The sequence below is a fragment of the Lepisosteus platostomus genome, chromosome 10 (genome assembly GCF_059453375.1).
Source record: "Lepisosteus platostomus isolate fLepPlt1 chromosome 10, fLepPlt1.hap1, whole genome shotgun sequence".
Taxonomy (NCBI): domain Eukaryota; kingdom Metazoa; phylum Chordata; class Actinopteri; order Semionotiformes; family Lepisosteidae; genus Lepisosteus; species Lepisosteus platostomus.
In genome coordinates this window covers 35,245,942-35,258,973 of record NC_142620.1, presented here as the reverse complement: position 1 = coordinate 35,258,973, position 13,032 = coordinate 35,245,942, and the positions used below count along the sequence as shown (strand labels likewise).

At 37.3% G+C, this 13,032-nt stretch overlaps 1 protein-coding gene across 1 annotated transcript; it reads left to right on the top strand.

The window, feature by feature from the left end:
• The first annotated feature begins 265 nt into the window (after positions 1-265).
• On the top strand, positions 266-6,985 carry LOC148653661 (uncharacterized). Its single transcript, XM_088647355.1, has 2 exons — positions 266-1,609; positions 6,944-6,985. Exons 1-2 carry the CDS (start codon positions 266-268, stop codon positions 6,983-6,985), a joined length of 1,386 nt encoding a protein of 461 aa, XP_088503481.1.
• The last annotated feature ends 6,047 nt before the right edge of the window (positions 6,986-13,032 follow it).

Sequence of the window (13,032 nt, the reverse complement as noted above, 5' to 3'; positions counted from 1 at the left end):
TGGCTGGCTGCTGACATTTGGATTAAGACAAAATATAGATTTTCTCAATTCAGGTGTAAACCTGAAAGAGACACATCATATTCACAATAATCTATAATAGTGGACTATTTTATTCATATGGCTCTATGAGAAACAGACCTAAAGTAATGCTCTGATTGCGCTTTGATATTGAAGTGCTAATTACCACTACAAGGACAATAGAAGTTTTTTTTTTAAATGTCAACATTTTTCCAAAATAGTAGTTCAGGTGGGTAGCTGCCTCAGAATGCGTAGGCTGCAAAGGCTGCATCTTTACAGATGTCGTCGACATAATATCATCCCTAAAGGATTTCACCTTAAATTTAATACCTTTTCTTTTGACTCTGATAACACCCAGAGTAACACTCAGAGACTTCCAAAACAATTTTCTAGGAAACTAATGCTCTCTACCATTTTCTCCCTCAAAAAACAGATTATCCTTTCCGACAACAACATCAAAGAGGCTAAGGAATTTCTACGGCTGTCAGCTCCACATCATCTTCCCTTCATAACTAACCTCATTAGATCTCTCAACTCTAAACTCTACCAGTTTCTCACTACAGAGAAGGACAAAAAACTCAGTCATCTTCTACAGAAGAAAACCATCAACACCCCGGACACCCTCACCAACCCTAACCTTGTTGTCACCATACCTTCTGACCTTTCCCTTTCACAGGATGAGCGATCCCTCCTCAGCAAAGGGCTCAGTTTTGTACCAGTTCCCAGGAAGCTGAACATCCCTCAGACCAATGTCGACCTTAACCGCTTTTATCGCAGGATCCGTCTCAGAGCACATTTTGCCGACAATTCCTCTTCACAGGCAGCTGATAACAACCCGGTTATTGATGTCATTAACAACATTAATCCCAAACGGAGCTGTTGGACTCCCTCCTCTGGTTGTTTTCCACCAGTTGATTATTTCATCAACCAATGCACTAATCAAGCTCCCAAGGCACTCTCTATACCCAGTAAACATAGGTCTAACCTCACCCAAGGAGAAAATCAGGCGCTCCAGTCTCTCCGCAACAGGGATGATATCGTCATCAAACCAGCGGACAAAGGAGGTGCTGTTGTGGTGTGGCGTAAGGATCTATATATCTTTGAAGCCTCTAGACATCTAACTGACACTTCTGCCTACCTCCCTCTCCAACAGGACCCTACCACTGACTACCAAAAGGAAGTGGTATCCACCATTTCCCTTCTTATCAGCAGCAACGAGCTCCCCCAGGAGGCGAACCGGCTCATCATGGAACACCCACAGGTATCTCAATTTTACCTCCTCCCCAAAATCCACAAACCGGACACCCCTGGACGCCCCATCGTATCAGCATGTAACTGTCCAACTACTTACATCTCAGCCTTTCTCGACAGCCTCATGAGACCGCTGGTTGAAGATCTTCCCTCATACATCAAAGACACCAACCACGCGCTCCAACTTTTCAATGATTTCCAATTTCAGGGTACCGAATGCCATATTTTTACCATGGACATCACATCTCTTTACACCATCATTCCCCATAATGACGGCCTTACAGCCCTCAAGCACACGCTGGACAAACGCACAGTGCTTGATCCACCCACCCACACCCTGGTACGCCTTGCAGAATTGGTCCTCACACTGAACGCATTCTCTTTCAAAAATCTTAGCACACCTGAAGAAGGCTCCACGGCCGAAACGTTGTGTTCTCTTTCTTCTTTTTTTCAGCATGGAATAAACCTATTACTTATTTTTCCAAAATGTCCACTTGTGATACTTTAGCTGTTTAGTTACACAATTCCATATTAACATAATTATCAAGTTAGTTAAATCATTACAACATTTATCTTTTTAGAATAACTGCAAGTGGTGTTCTTACTACAGTACGTATTCTTAGAAAAGGATAAAACGTTATAACTTTTTATGAAGTACAGTATATAAGCTTAATAATGTTAGAACAAGCATGTTAAAACCATAACCCGCTGTAAGTTACCAAGTTAAAGACTTTGATGCATAAATTATTTATGCATAATTAAATTATTTATGAAGAAGTTGGAAGGTTGTATACTTTTTTCCAACTGAGCAATCTTGCTTTTATAAAACATACTGACTTTTTAACGTTTAATGATTAACATGCTGTAATATACAGTTTAAAATTATTAAAAGTCTAAAGAGTATACAACTTAAATTCTTAATTTACAAAAGATTGTCCCTCAGCAGTGACTGAGATTCGAAACCGGGTGCATTCTCTGAGCCGTTAAGCTTTATTAGCTCCATCTGGTGGTTCTGCAAGGTGCTTCTGGATACTATTATCATAATTCAATTAACATGCGGTATGATGCAGTATATTGCGGACCTCGCGCATTTTGAATGGCTGGATCTGTATATGGTGCAGAATGCTGTTTGTATGGATATGGATTCAGTTCATTCTAGGGGTAGGTGGTGATAAACAGAAACACGAATATGTTAAAAATTGCATTCATTTAATTAAATCAGGAAAACACAACATTTACAGAAAAGACAGGCTTGTAACAAAAGAAAACTTCCAATATAGAGAACACCACAGTAACCTCAGTAGCCAAAGTAACCTCACAAGGACCTTGTTTAAATACAGGTGAGTTTCTATTAATGTAGAGGTCGGTCTGGAGGGATCCACTCTGACTAGAGACAGAGTGTAGTACCGGATGTAGTAGAAGTAAGATGCTGCTGCATTAAAGCGGCCTTTTTAGGCTTTGTGCATGAACAAATTATTTTAATTAAACAATTATCAATATGTCTGTAAGATGTGATTGGTAAATGGGATGGATTAGATACTGCCACATTTCATATAGACTGCTCATGTATAATGTACTGTAAGTTGTTGTTATGAAGATTCTGATCAATGTGATTGTTAAATGACAGGAATCTTGTCTTTTCATCCAAACTAAGCTGTACTAACAATAAAGGTAGAAGACAAAAATGGGAAATCTAAGAAACTTTTTGAGTAAATATGTAACTATTCCAATTCCATACTAATATAATAAAGTTTACACATGGTAGAAGGCCATTCAGTTGCCTGTTGGTAGCTAGTAGTACATTGATCCAAGGTAGCTTATTCTATGCTTCCGCAACTCTTTGGGTAAAAATGGGATTCCTGTTCCAGAGCATTAACTGGTGATCTTTTGTTTGTTTGCTGAATCATTCATCAAAAACATCAGTATTAGGTTTAAAAATTAAAAAATAAACAGATTGATTATTAGTTCAGGTGGGTAGCTGCGAAAGCATACGTAGGGTGCAAAGGAACAAGAAATAGGTTTATTCCATGCTGAAAAAAGAAGAAAGAAAACACTATTGATTATTAGATTGTTTTGTATATTTCTATATACACTTCTATTCCCAGAAAAATTTCTAATACCAAGTTTTTGAGGACAACTTCAATTCAAATTTTTCCACATTTCCTCTGAATTTTTGTTATACATATGCTTGGTATTGTCTGTGTCTGTGAATATGAAACTCTTGTGTCACAGATTGCAGTATGCCCCGTACTTTGGAGAACTCTTTGGTTACAGGATTATGAACCTCAGTGGTCTCTAGGAACTTTTGAGTTAAACTCATTGAATGTCTTTGTTACTTCTTTTCAGCAGATGCAAGTCTATTGTAACCTTTAAAAGTTCCTGTGAGAGATGTTGGATTTGGTTCTTTTGTTGTTATTTTTTTTTCCTTAAGCAAGAGATTCTTCTTTAGATTTCTATTTTTTTTCCACTGGCTATTTTGTAGCAGGGCTTCTGAAAATCCACCATTGCAAAAATGTTCAGTAAGGGCCTAGCTAAGCTGAAACAGTGGTTTTTCTACCTTTGCCAATTTTTATTACTTCTGTCTTTCACTTCAGACCAGTTTTGGAGACCAGAAAGGGCAGCCATCGCCTGCTGTGCCTTTTCCAGCTCTGTCTGGAGGTGGTGGCTATAGCTCTAAGAATTTTTCAGCTCCTTGATCATCTCTTTTAATTTTTTGTAAAATGTGAATTTATCTGGTTCTCATACTGTACAGCAGCCATTCAAAAGGAGCGTTTTGACGCAAATTAACGTGTCTTAACATGTCATATCGCGTCATACCTTATAATACTGCAGTAAGATAATAGTATCCGGAATCACCGCCAGGTTGAGCTAATAAAGCTTAACCTTTCATGTACAGTATTTGAACTGTCGCCAGAAAACACCGGGTTTCGAATCCTGATCACTGCTGAGGGACAATCTTTATTCAATTAAGAATTTAAGTTAAAATACCTTTTAGACTTTTAAATTTAAACTGTGTATTACAGCATGTTAATCATTATATATTAAAAAGTTGTCATATTTTATGAAAGCAAGATTGCTTAGTTGCGCAAAAGTACACAACCTACCACCTTTATCATAAATATTGTAATTATGCAGAAATATTTTATGCATCAAAGTCTTTACCGAAGATATTACTAATAGTGTTAATAATGAATGACCTTGGACAAGCTGTAACTCAAAGTATTACCCTGGTCCACATTCTTTGTAAAATACTTTGTAAAAAAAAAAATATTTTTTCATTAACAAAAAGTAACACCACAACATTTCGTTGATCCGATCACACATTCATTTCCAATCTTACAAAGTAAGTCTTGAGAATCTCTGATTCACCATGCCTTTCACAAGCTCATAAAAGATATTAATTTAGGAACATAAACATATTACTATATGTAAACTGTACTGTATATGGCTTGTCTTGGTAGTTTAAAGAAAAAATACACACCAATATTCCATTTCTACCTAAACATTTTTAGCATTAAAGTCTTACATGTGGTTATTTCGGAAACGTTTTTACATGCTCCTTCTGACCATATTATTGTATATTTATGTACTTTGTGAAAAGTTATCGTTTTAACCTTTTCTGGGAATATGCTCATTATCGGGGTAAACAAAAGCATACTTTTAGAATTTGATTAATAAGAAATATAATATGGATTCGCAAATCTAAATTAATTAATAACGGTATAACTATATCCATGTACTGTTGCACAAACAGTAGTATGAGACTTTCCATTGCTATATGTATGCTTGTCATCTGACTTGCCTTGGTGGCATGACAGCTTAAGCAGCTGATTTGTAACCCTGAGGTTGGGTGTTCAAACCCAGCTGTCGCCATGAGTTTTCTTTTAACAAATAAACATTTCTTTGAAAAACTAAATTAGCAAATATTATGGACACTACAGTATACTGACATTTTTTATATTTCTAAATATCACAACATGTTTGTACACAGCGGTGCCGCAGGGTGTAGGGCGCAAATCCACGTGCACCCGAAATCCCTACATTAATATTTAGAGTCTGTGTACACAGTAGTCCCCCAGGGTTCCAGTTAGAGCCTAATTACGCATCAATGAAAAACCGGAGGTTTAAAAAAAGAGAATTAGCTCACTGATAGTTTTATGTGGAGGCTGTGAACATTTTCACAAGTTGTGGTCTTTAAAATGCATTTGGTTTGAAGGCTTTCTGTGTTTCCCTTGCGAAGATATGAACAAAAGAATATTCAAGCGTGGTAAAAAAATGGCTTAAAAACGAAGCTGTGTCACTCTTCTGTGCTTAGTGCTTTTTGCATTGTGGGTGCTGTGGTTTAAATGCTATTGGCTTGTGAACAGCAGTGTCCCCACACACCCTGCACCCACTGTGATTAGAATATACACAAAGCACTGAAATCTTTAGAGTAGATGATCAGGTGTTTACAGGAGTAAAGTTAGCTTTTTCACGAAACCTCCTAGAGTTACAAAAAACACTTGCTGTGTGTACAAAGTATATTGTTACTGTTTTCACAGCCTGTTAAAATGACATAGTGAGTTGCCCACGGTACGGGTTTGTACCGTGAACTTTGAATGGCTGCATCTGTATGTTTTCATATTGAACTCCTGCTGCAGGGCCAGCCCTAAGCAAGCTTTTGGAAAGAAACCCCTCCAGATCATGATATGCACATACACTACTATTATCAGCACCTATTCCAAACTTATTTTACTATTTAGAACAATTAAAATAATGAAGTATATAACTACAAAACTTTTATTAACAAGCTTTGAAAAATACATCATAAATAACTTACAAACAAGAACAAGAAGCACTAATACAATAACATGTATTTTAACACTATAAGCAAGAACATGAAACACAGATCTGTTAACTTCTAGTAAAACACCTGTAGTCTACGTGTCTAGTTACTACATTTTCAGTTACACAAAGCTGAGTAATGTCAAAATTAGTTACCAAGTTAAAGAATTTTGAAATATCCATACATTATTGACAGAGTAATTCAAATCACTAATCAAAACTTTATTATTTGACTCTGACCTCTTTTTTTTACAGTACAGTACGTGCTTATTTCCTTTTAAATAAAATATGTTCTTAATGCCAGGGTCATTCTATAATTGTGGTACATTTTATGTCCCAGAGCATTATAAGTAAAATTGGAATAAAATGTTGAAAAACCAGAATGCAATTCTAAAATATTGAGTGAATTTAGGATACTTTACTATGTTTTCATGTAATATAAATTATTAATATAGTAAAAAATGCATGTTTGTCATACCTGTATATCTCAATTATGTATTTTCTAGATTTCCTTAAATGGAAATAGATGCTTCATATTGCTTGACTAATTTTAAAAACTAAGTTATAAATGCAGACTCTCTCTCAGTGCCGTGCCAGGTCTAAATATCTAAATATACATTCGCCCCGGGCAGAGGCCGAAGAGCGCCCAGCTGGGGTGCACGGGGAAGGGCAGGACAGGAGTGAATGTGGTCATGGCGGGGTTTAGGAAGGCCGCCGACCAGTTTAGCTGTCCCACAGTGAAGTGGGCGTACAGTCTGGGGAGGTATCCGTTTTCCTTGTAAATAGTTCCCTGCTTCTGCACCCCTGGGTCTTACTCTCTCTCTCTTTTCTCTCTCTCTCGGGTGCGCAGGCGGTGTGTTGGCTTGCGTTGTTGGCGGGCGGGGGCGCGTGAGAGCCGGGCTAGCAGGTAGTGACGGAGAAGAAAAATAAAGGCTTTAAGTTGCTTTAACTCCGCAAGTCTGAGTTCTTGTGTCCGTCCTATCCAAACCCGAAAACGTATTTAAAAAATAAAAACAATTACAATCTAATCTTCCCACGTTTGATCCCAAGATCCCAAGAAAAATAAATCTAAATGGGAAGAAAGCTATGCTGAAAGTTTATTAAGATACTTAGAAGACAAAGATATCAAAGATATCAAAAAACACATATATTTAAACCTGCGTTTGCGATTGAAATCAAAACACTATTTAAATCAATATAAATGTTTATATTGTAATGCATAGGTGACTATTCATTGTTATTAAAATGACTTAAATTCGATCATGTTGTGATATTTAGAAATATAAATTTGTTTGGTGCGAGTGAGGTTTTATTTAATCTCTAACCCAGGGAAAAGTTTTATTTTTTCAAAGAAATGTTTGTTAAAAAAAAAGTAATGGTTTCAGCTGGATTTGAACACTCACCATGTGTCATGGGAGTCAGGAACCTAACCCACAGCGCCACCAGCAAGGTCCCATGCGGAGTGCATTATCAACAGACAATGTACAGCGTGTACTATTCTTGTGTTGCGGTACATGAATATAATTATATCGTTATTAATTTCTTTAGATACACGATTCCATATTATATTCCATTTTAATCAAATTCTAAAAGTATGCTTGTTGTATCATGTTAGTTAAAGACTTCGATGCTTAAAATGTTTAGGGAGAAATGGAATACTGGTGTGTATTTTTTCTTTAAAGTACCGAGACTAGCCATATACTGTATGTTTATGTTCCAAAATTAATATCGTTTATGGCCTTCACACGCGTTACAGTATGCTCCTATTCTTTTTATGCTCAGCTACTAAGATTTCCCTTCAGTGGTAAAATTCCATATAAATATTCAATATTAAAACGGGCACAGTAAAGACATTTACTGTAAATCTTTCTACGACCGACCAACGGACCACGAGTGCCCCTGTCGGTCAACCAATCAGGTACCGCGGTATTTTGCATCATCGCGAGGCTGTAGCCAATTACCTCCGGTACGTGTCTGTACTGCGCACTTTGAATGGCTGCATCTGTATAAGTACACAGATAAGGCGTTTCAGAGGCCTACACCCAGAAGACCCACTGGCTGCTACCAAGTATTTGACTCTAAAATAATGCCTACAGGAGCCAAAGATAAACTTCCTTTTAAAAACTAAATAGAATACAATTACAATTAACCTGAAAGCTACAAAATAAATGGGACCCTATCTCTTTTAATTCAAGAGATTCTTCACTCAGGAACTCCAACTTCCCTAAAAGCTACATAATGGCAAGCTGTCTTAGCAAAATTCAAAAGAAATGCATTTTATCACATGAGTTTTTTTGGATGAGCATGAATTAGGGACCCTCACTTGGTACAAGCTTCAAGTTCCGCCTTCCCTTCCCTGTCTTGTAATCTGACCTCTTTTTTTCCTTTTTCTTCTTCTCTTTCCTTCTCCTGATGTGATCTTATATATTGTGCTTCTGGACTGTTGATTGACACTTAACCATTTACCCAGAACTTAACTAAGGTAAGCCAATGTTTAATAATAATAATAATAATAATAATAATAATAATAATAATTAATAATTAATAATTACTTACACTTATATAGCGCTTTTCTGGACACTCCACTCAAAGCGCTTTACAGGTAATGGGGACTCCCCTCCACCAATGTGAAGCATCCACCTAGTGCACCAGCATGCTCACCACACATCAGTGGGGAGGAGAGCAGAGTAATGAAGCTAATTCATAGAGGTGGATTATTAGGAGGCCATGATTGGTAAGGGCCAATGGGAAATTTGGCCAGGACGCCGGGGTTACACCCCTACTCTTTTCGAAAAAAGCCCTGGGATTTTTAATGACCTCAGAGAGTATACATGTTAAGATGTAACAAACCGTTGTTGAACTCGGTGTACTCTCTCATGTCCACCAAGTCGGCCTGCCACTGCCAGTCCATATAAGGCACCAGCATCCTGTTTCTCTTAAATTTCACACGAGCCTGTTTGTGCAGCGTATAAGCAAGCTGATTGGACAGCCAGTCTGACACCCATCCACGGCTTGCACTCACACCCCAGGAACTGCAGCTCTAACCAGACATCCCACGCAGCCATAACTGCCTGATTCCTTAGGGATACGATAGAACATGCTTAAACCCGTGGCAGTCATGATCGCCTACCCCTTGACGGTAATACGCAACTTTTATACATATATTTATAAACGAGGGGGACCGTGGTGGTGGATATTTGGACCCAGAGGCACCAGGCTACTCAGGAAGGTGGGACATCACAACATATAATTACACACCGTTTGCTCAAAAGGGAGCTGGACATGATGGAAGAGGCTGTATGTGTTAATTTTAAAATTGGCCTTCTCCAGACATTCTCAATGCATTTGTTGCAATTAATAGAACAGTGATCAGTATGAGAATCTTAAAACAAACCTTGAAATGTTTACATTTATTTATCTGTAAACACTATTAAGACATTGTGGGTGTGTCATTATTCTTGCATTAGGAAAAGCAATCTATCAGCAGATTATACTGACACAAACCAATGCATCTGAAGCGTATTCAGAATGGATCCTTAGTGACTCAAGGAACTGTTAGACAAATTATTTTTGTTATTGACTGTGATGAATTTGATTAACACTGGCAGTGTACGATTCAACAAAGAGTGTTTTACAACTTTGGACCCAATTATCTATGGTTTATTTACAGCTAGGGCAAACTGAAACCTTATTGCATATGTATAAATGGGGCAATAGATAGGTTTCCAGGTACATTATCAGGATGGAAGCCCATAAAGCAAACTGTAATTCCAAGGTTGTTGCAAGCAAAAAAAAAGACATTTCATGAAAACTGGAAGTGTCACCTTTTGACAAAGCAACTTAAGTGCAGAATTTTTGCAACTTCCTGTCAAGAGCTTTGTATATTTTATTTTGACATACTTACTCCCCTACCAATATATTTCTGACATCCCTTAATGCAATTGTAATATTAACAGTATTTAATATTTAATTGTTAAGAATAATAGCTATTGTGACTGTATGTCACAATAAAAAAATATGTTTGGAAAGTTAACTCTTGTCACAACATGAGAGGTTTATACCACTCACCAGTCGGGCCAAAAATTTTGGAGCATCCCATATACAAGAGGAGTATCAAAAGATCTACATATGAAAAATATAGTCCTAACTATGAGTTTTAATTGTTTATATTTTTTACTAATACCACCAGGATATACTACTCAGAACCTCATGATAAAAGGGAATATTTCTAAAGATAAAAAGACAAAAGGACAATGGGTCCATTAGAATAATTGGTTTCTGGGTTGATTTACATGATAAAGAAACCTCTAGAAACTTTCTGAGTAGGCGACAGGGAAATTATCATTTTTCATAGTTTTAAAATAACTAATATGCATTTTTATATTTCACAGTATGATTTATTTTACATATTTTAAGTAAAATTGGTAGACTATATACTATCCAATCAAATGTTTTTAAGTACAAATTAGAGCAACAAAAACTCAGTCTTAACTATGTGCTTGCTTTTTTCTACTTCCTATTAGATGATATTGTTACAGGCTGAGGAAGGTGACAAAACAGTTGTCTAAGAATATAGATAATTTGTGAAACACCTGGCACCATGAACATTCCAGCTTCAAAACAGGGGGCATCTTTGCCGAGATGTTGGGGGTCTGGAGTCTGTATCAAAGCAAACATATCACCTGCCAGCTGCCATATCACCCTGCAACTCACAACTGGCAACCCACTGAAGCAAAGCAGGTGGGAGCCTGGTCAGTACCTGGATGGGAGACCTCCTGGGAAAAACTAAGGTTGCTGCTGGAAGAGGTGTTAGTGGGGCCAGCAGGGGGCGCTCACCCTGCGGTCCATGTGGGTCCTGATGCCCCTATACTGTAAACAGGCGCCGTCCTTTGGATGAGACGTAAAACCGAGGTCCTGACTCTCTGTGGTCATTAAAAATCCCAGGGCGCTTCTTGAAAAGCGTAGGGGTGTAACCGTGGTGTTCTGGCCAAATTTCCAATTGGCCGTTACCAATCATGGCCTCCTAATAATCCCCCTCTATGAATTGGCTACCTTACTCTGCTCTCCTCCCCACTGATAGCTGATGTGTGGTGAGCGTTCTGGTGCACTATGGCTGCCGTTGCATCATCCAGGTGGATACTGCACATTGGTTGTGGTGGAGGGGAGTCCCCATTACCTGTAAAGTGCTTTGACTGGAGTGTCCAGAAAAACGCTATATAAGTGTAAGCAATTATTATTTTTGTTAAAAACACAAAGACAGAAACACCCCAGTATACACTTTGAACTTATTAAACTTTTTACATATGTTACAGACTCCTGGTTGCAATCTACAATTAAATGTTGGTGCAGAAAATTAGTTAAGTACATGTAGCTATTATTCCAACATGGCTCAAAAACTCTGCTGCATCTGAAAAGACATTCATAACAACCTTTCTCTCTCCATTTCTATAGCTGTAAACACCTATCTGCGCTACTCTGTCCATCAGGGCAAATAAATTTGTTTGGGTGATCAGTGATATGGTGTTACCACATGTTCTATGCACCAGGTTTTAGTTTCCCATCTGAAAACAGCAAATTTGAAGTAATTTCACTCATGTTCTTTACATATACCTCCAATTCTTTTACAAAGTTGAAGGCATTAGCATTCTACTCTTTGATTTTCATTTCTAGCTTTGCAGAAAGAAGATTAAAAGCACTGTTTGCAAGAATTCTTGTACATACAATCGACATTCCTCATTCTTCAGACAGTGTCTCAAACAGGTCTGTAAAACAGACTGAAAGCTCTATTCACAATGCAAATATTTCACATCCCTGGTTTTTACTTAGATCTTTTTTATTTCTGTAAAAAAAAAATGTTTATTTTGCACAGTATCAAAATATTTTTGTCTAATATGTCTAATATTTTTTCATCTACATTTTCAAGTAAGGAGCTCGTATAGTGGTGTGGTGATCAGTCATCATTTATATTTTTTAGTAACTGCCTTATACACTGCTAAGTATCCTGCATAATAGTAAATGTACCCAGGGCACATGTGATGTACAGAACAGCTGCTAAAATTCAAGTAAAACTGAGAGACTTATACATTTCTAATGCTGCAATTGACACATCTTCATACCCGATAGTCAGGCATGAGTGCCCCATCTAACCTGAATGATTAATCAAACAGGTTTCGCATTCATCAATCAGAACACCCCGTAAACAGTGGTTGAAGATACAACAAACAACCAAGTTTACAATCTGGTACATAGCAAAGGTCGCATTACTGTTCATGTTACCTAAAGTAGGTTGACCATTGTCATTATTTACATTTTTGAGAACACACATGCACAGACATGAAACATTCAATCTTGATGGTAATTTGAAGATTGCCTCTTCATTATTCTATTAAAAGATAAAAGAAAAAGAATGCTTAACAAAATAAACAAGTAGTCGTTAGTATGCTTTTTCCTAAAATAAGATATTTACAGATGCAGCCATTCAAAACGAGTGGGGTACGCCACGGTACAACGCGGTGGGCCTGCCACATCAAAACGCGGTATAATGCGGTATAATGCGTCATTTGACATCATACCGGAAATTACCATATGCAAATGAGATTATGTTAATAGTATCCGGAATCACCTTGTTAAACTGCCAGGAGGAGCCAATAAAGCTTAACCTCTCATGTACAGCATTTGAGCTTTTAAATTTAAACTGTGTATTACAGCATGTTAATCATCATTCATTAAAAAGTTGATATATTTTATGAAAGCAAGATTGCTCAATTGGGCAAAAGCACACAACCTACCTTTATCATAAATATTTTAATTATGCAGAAATATTTTATGCATCAAAGCCTTTACCAAAGATATTACCAATAGTGTTAATAATTAATGACCTTGGACAAGCTGTAAACTCAAAGTATTATGCTGGTTCACATTCTTTGTAACCGTCATTTT

Coding starts and splice junctions, on each gene's coding strand:
- LOC148653661 (XM_088647355.1), top strand. CDS start 266: ATGCGTAGGCTGCAAAGGCTGCATCTTTACAGATGTCGTCGACATAAT. Junction 1,610..6,943: donor ATCCACCCACCCACACCCTG/GTACGCCTTGCA, acceptor TCGGGTGCGCAG/GCGGTGTGTTGGCTTGCGTT.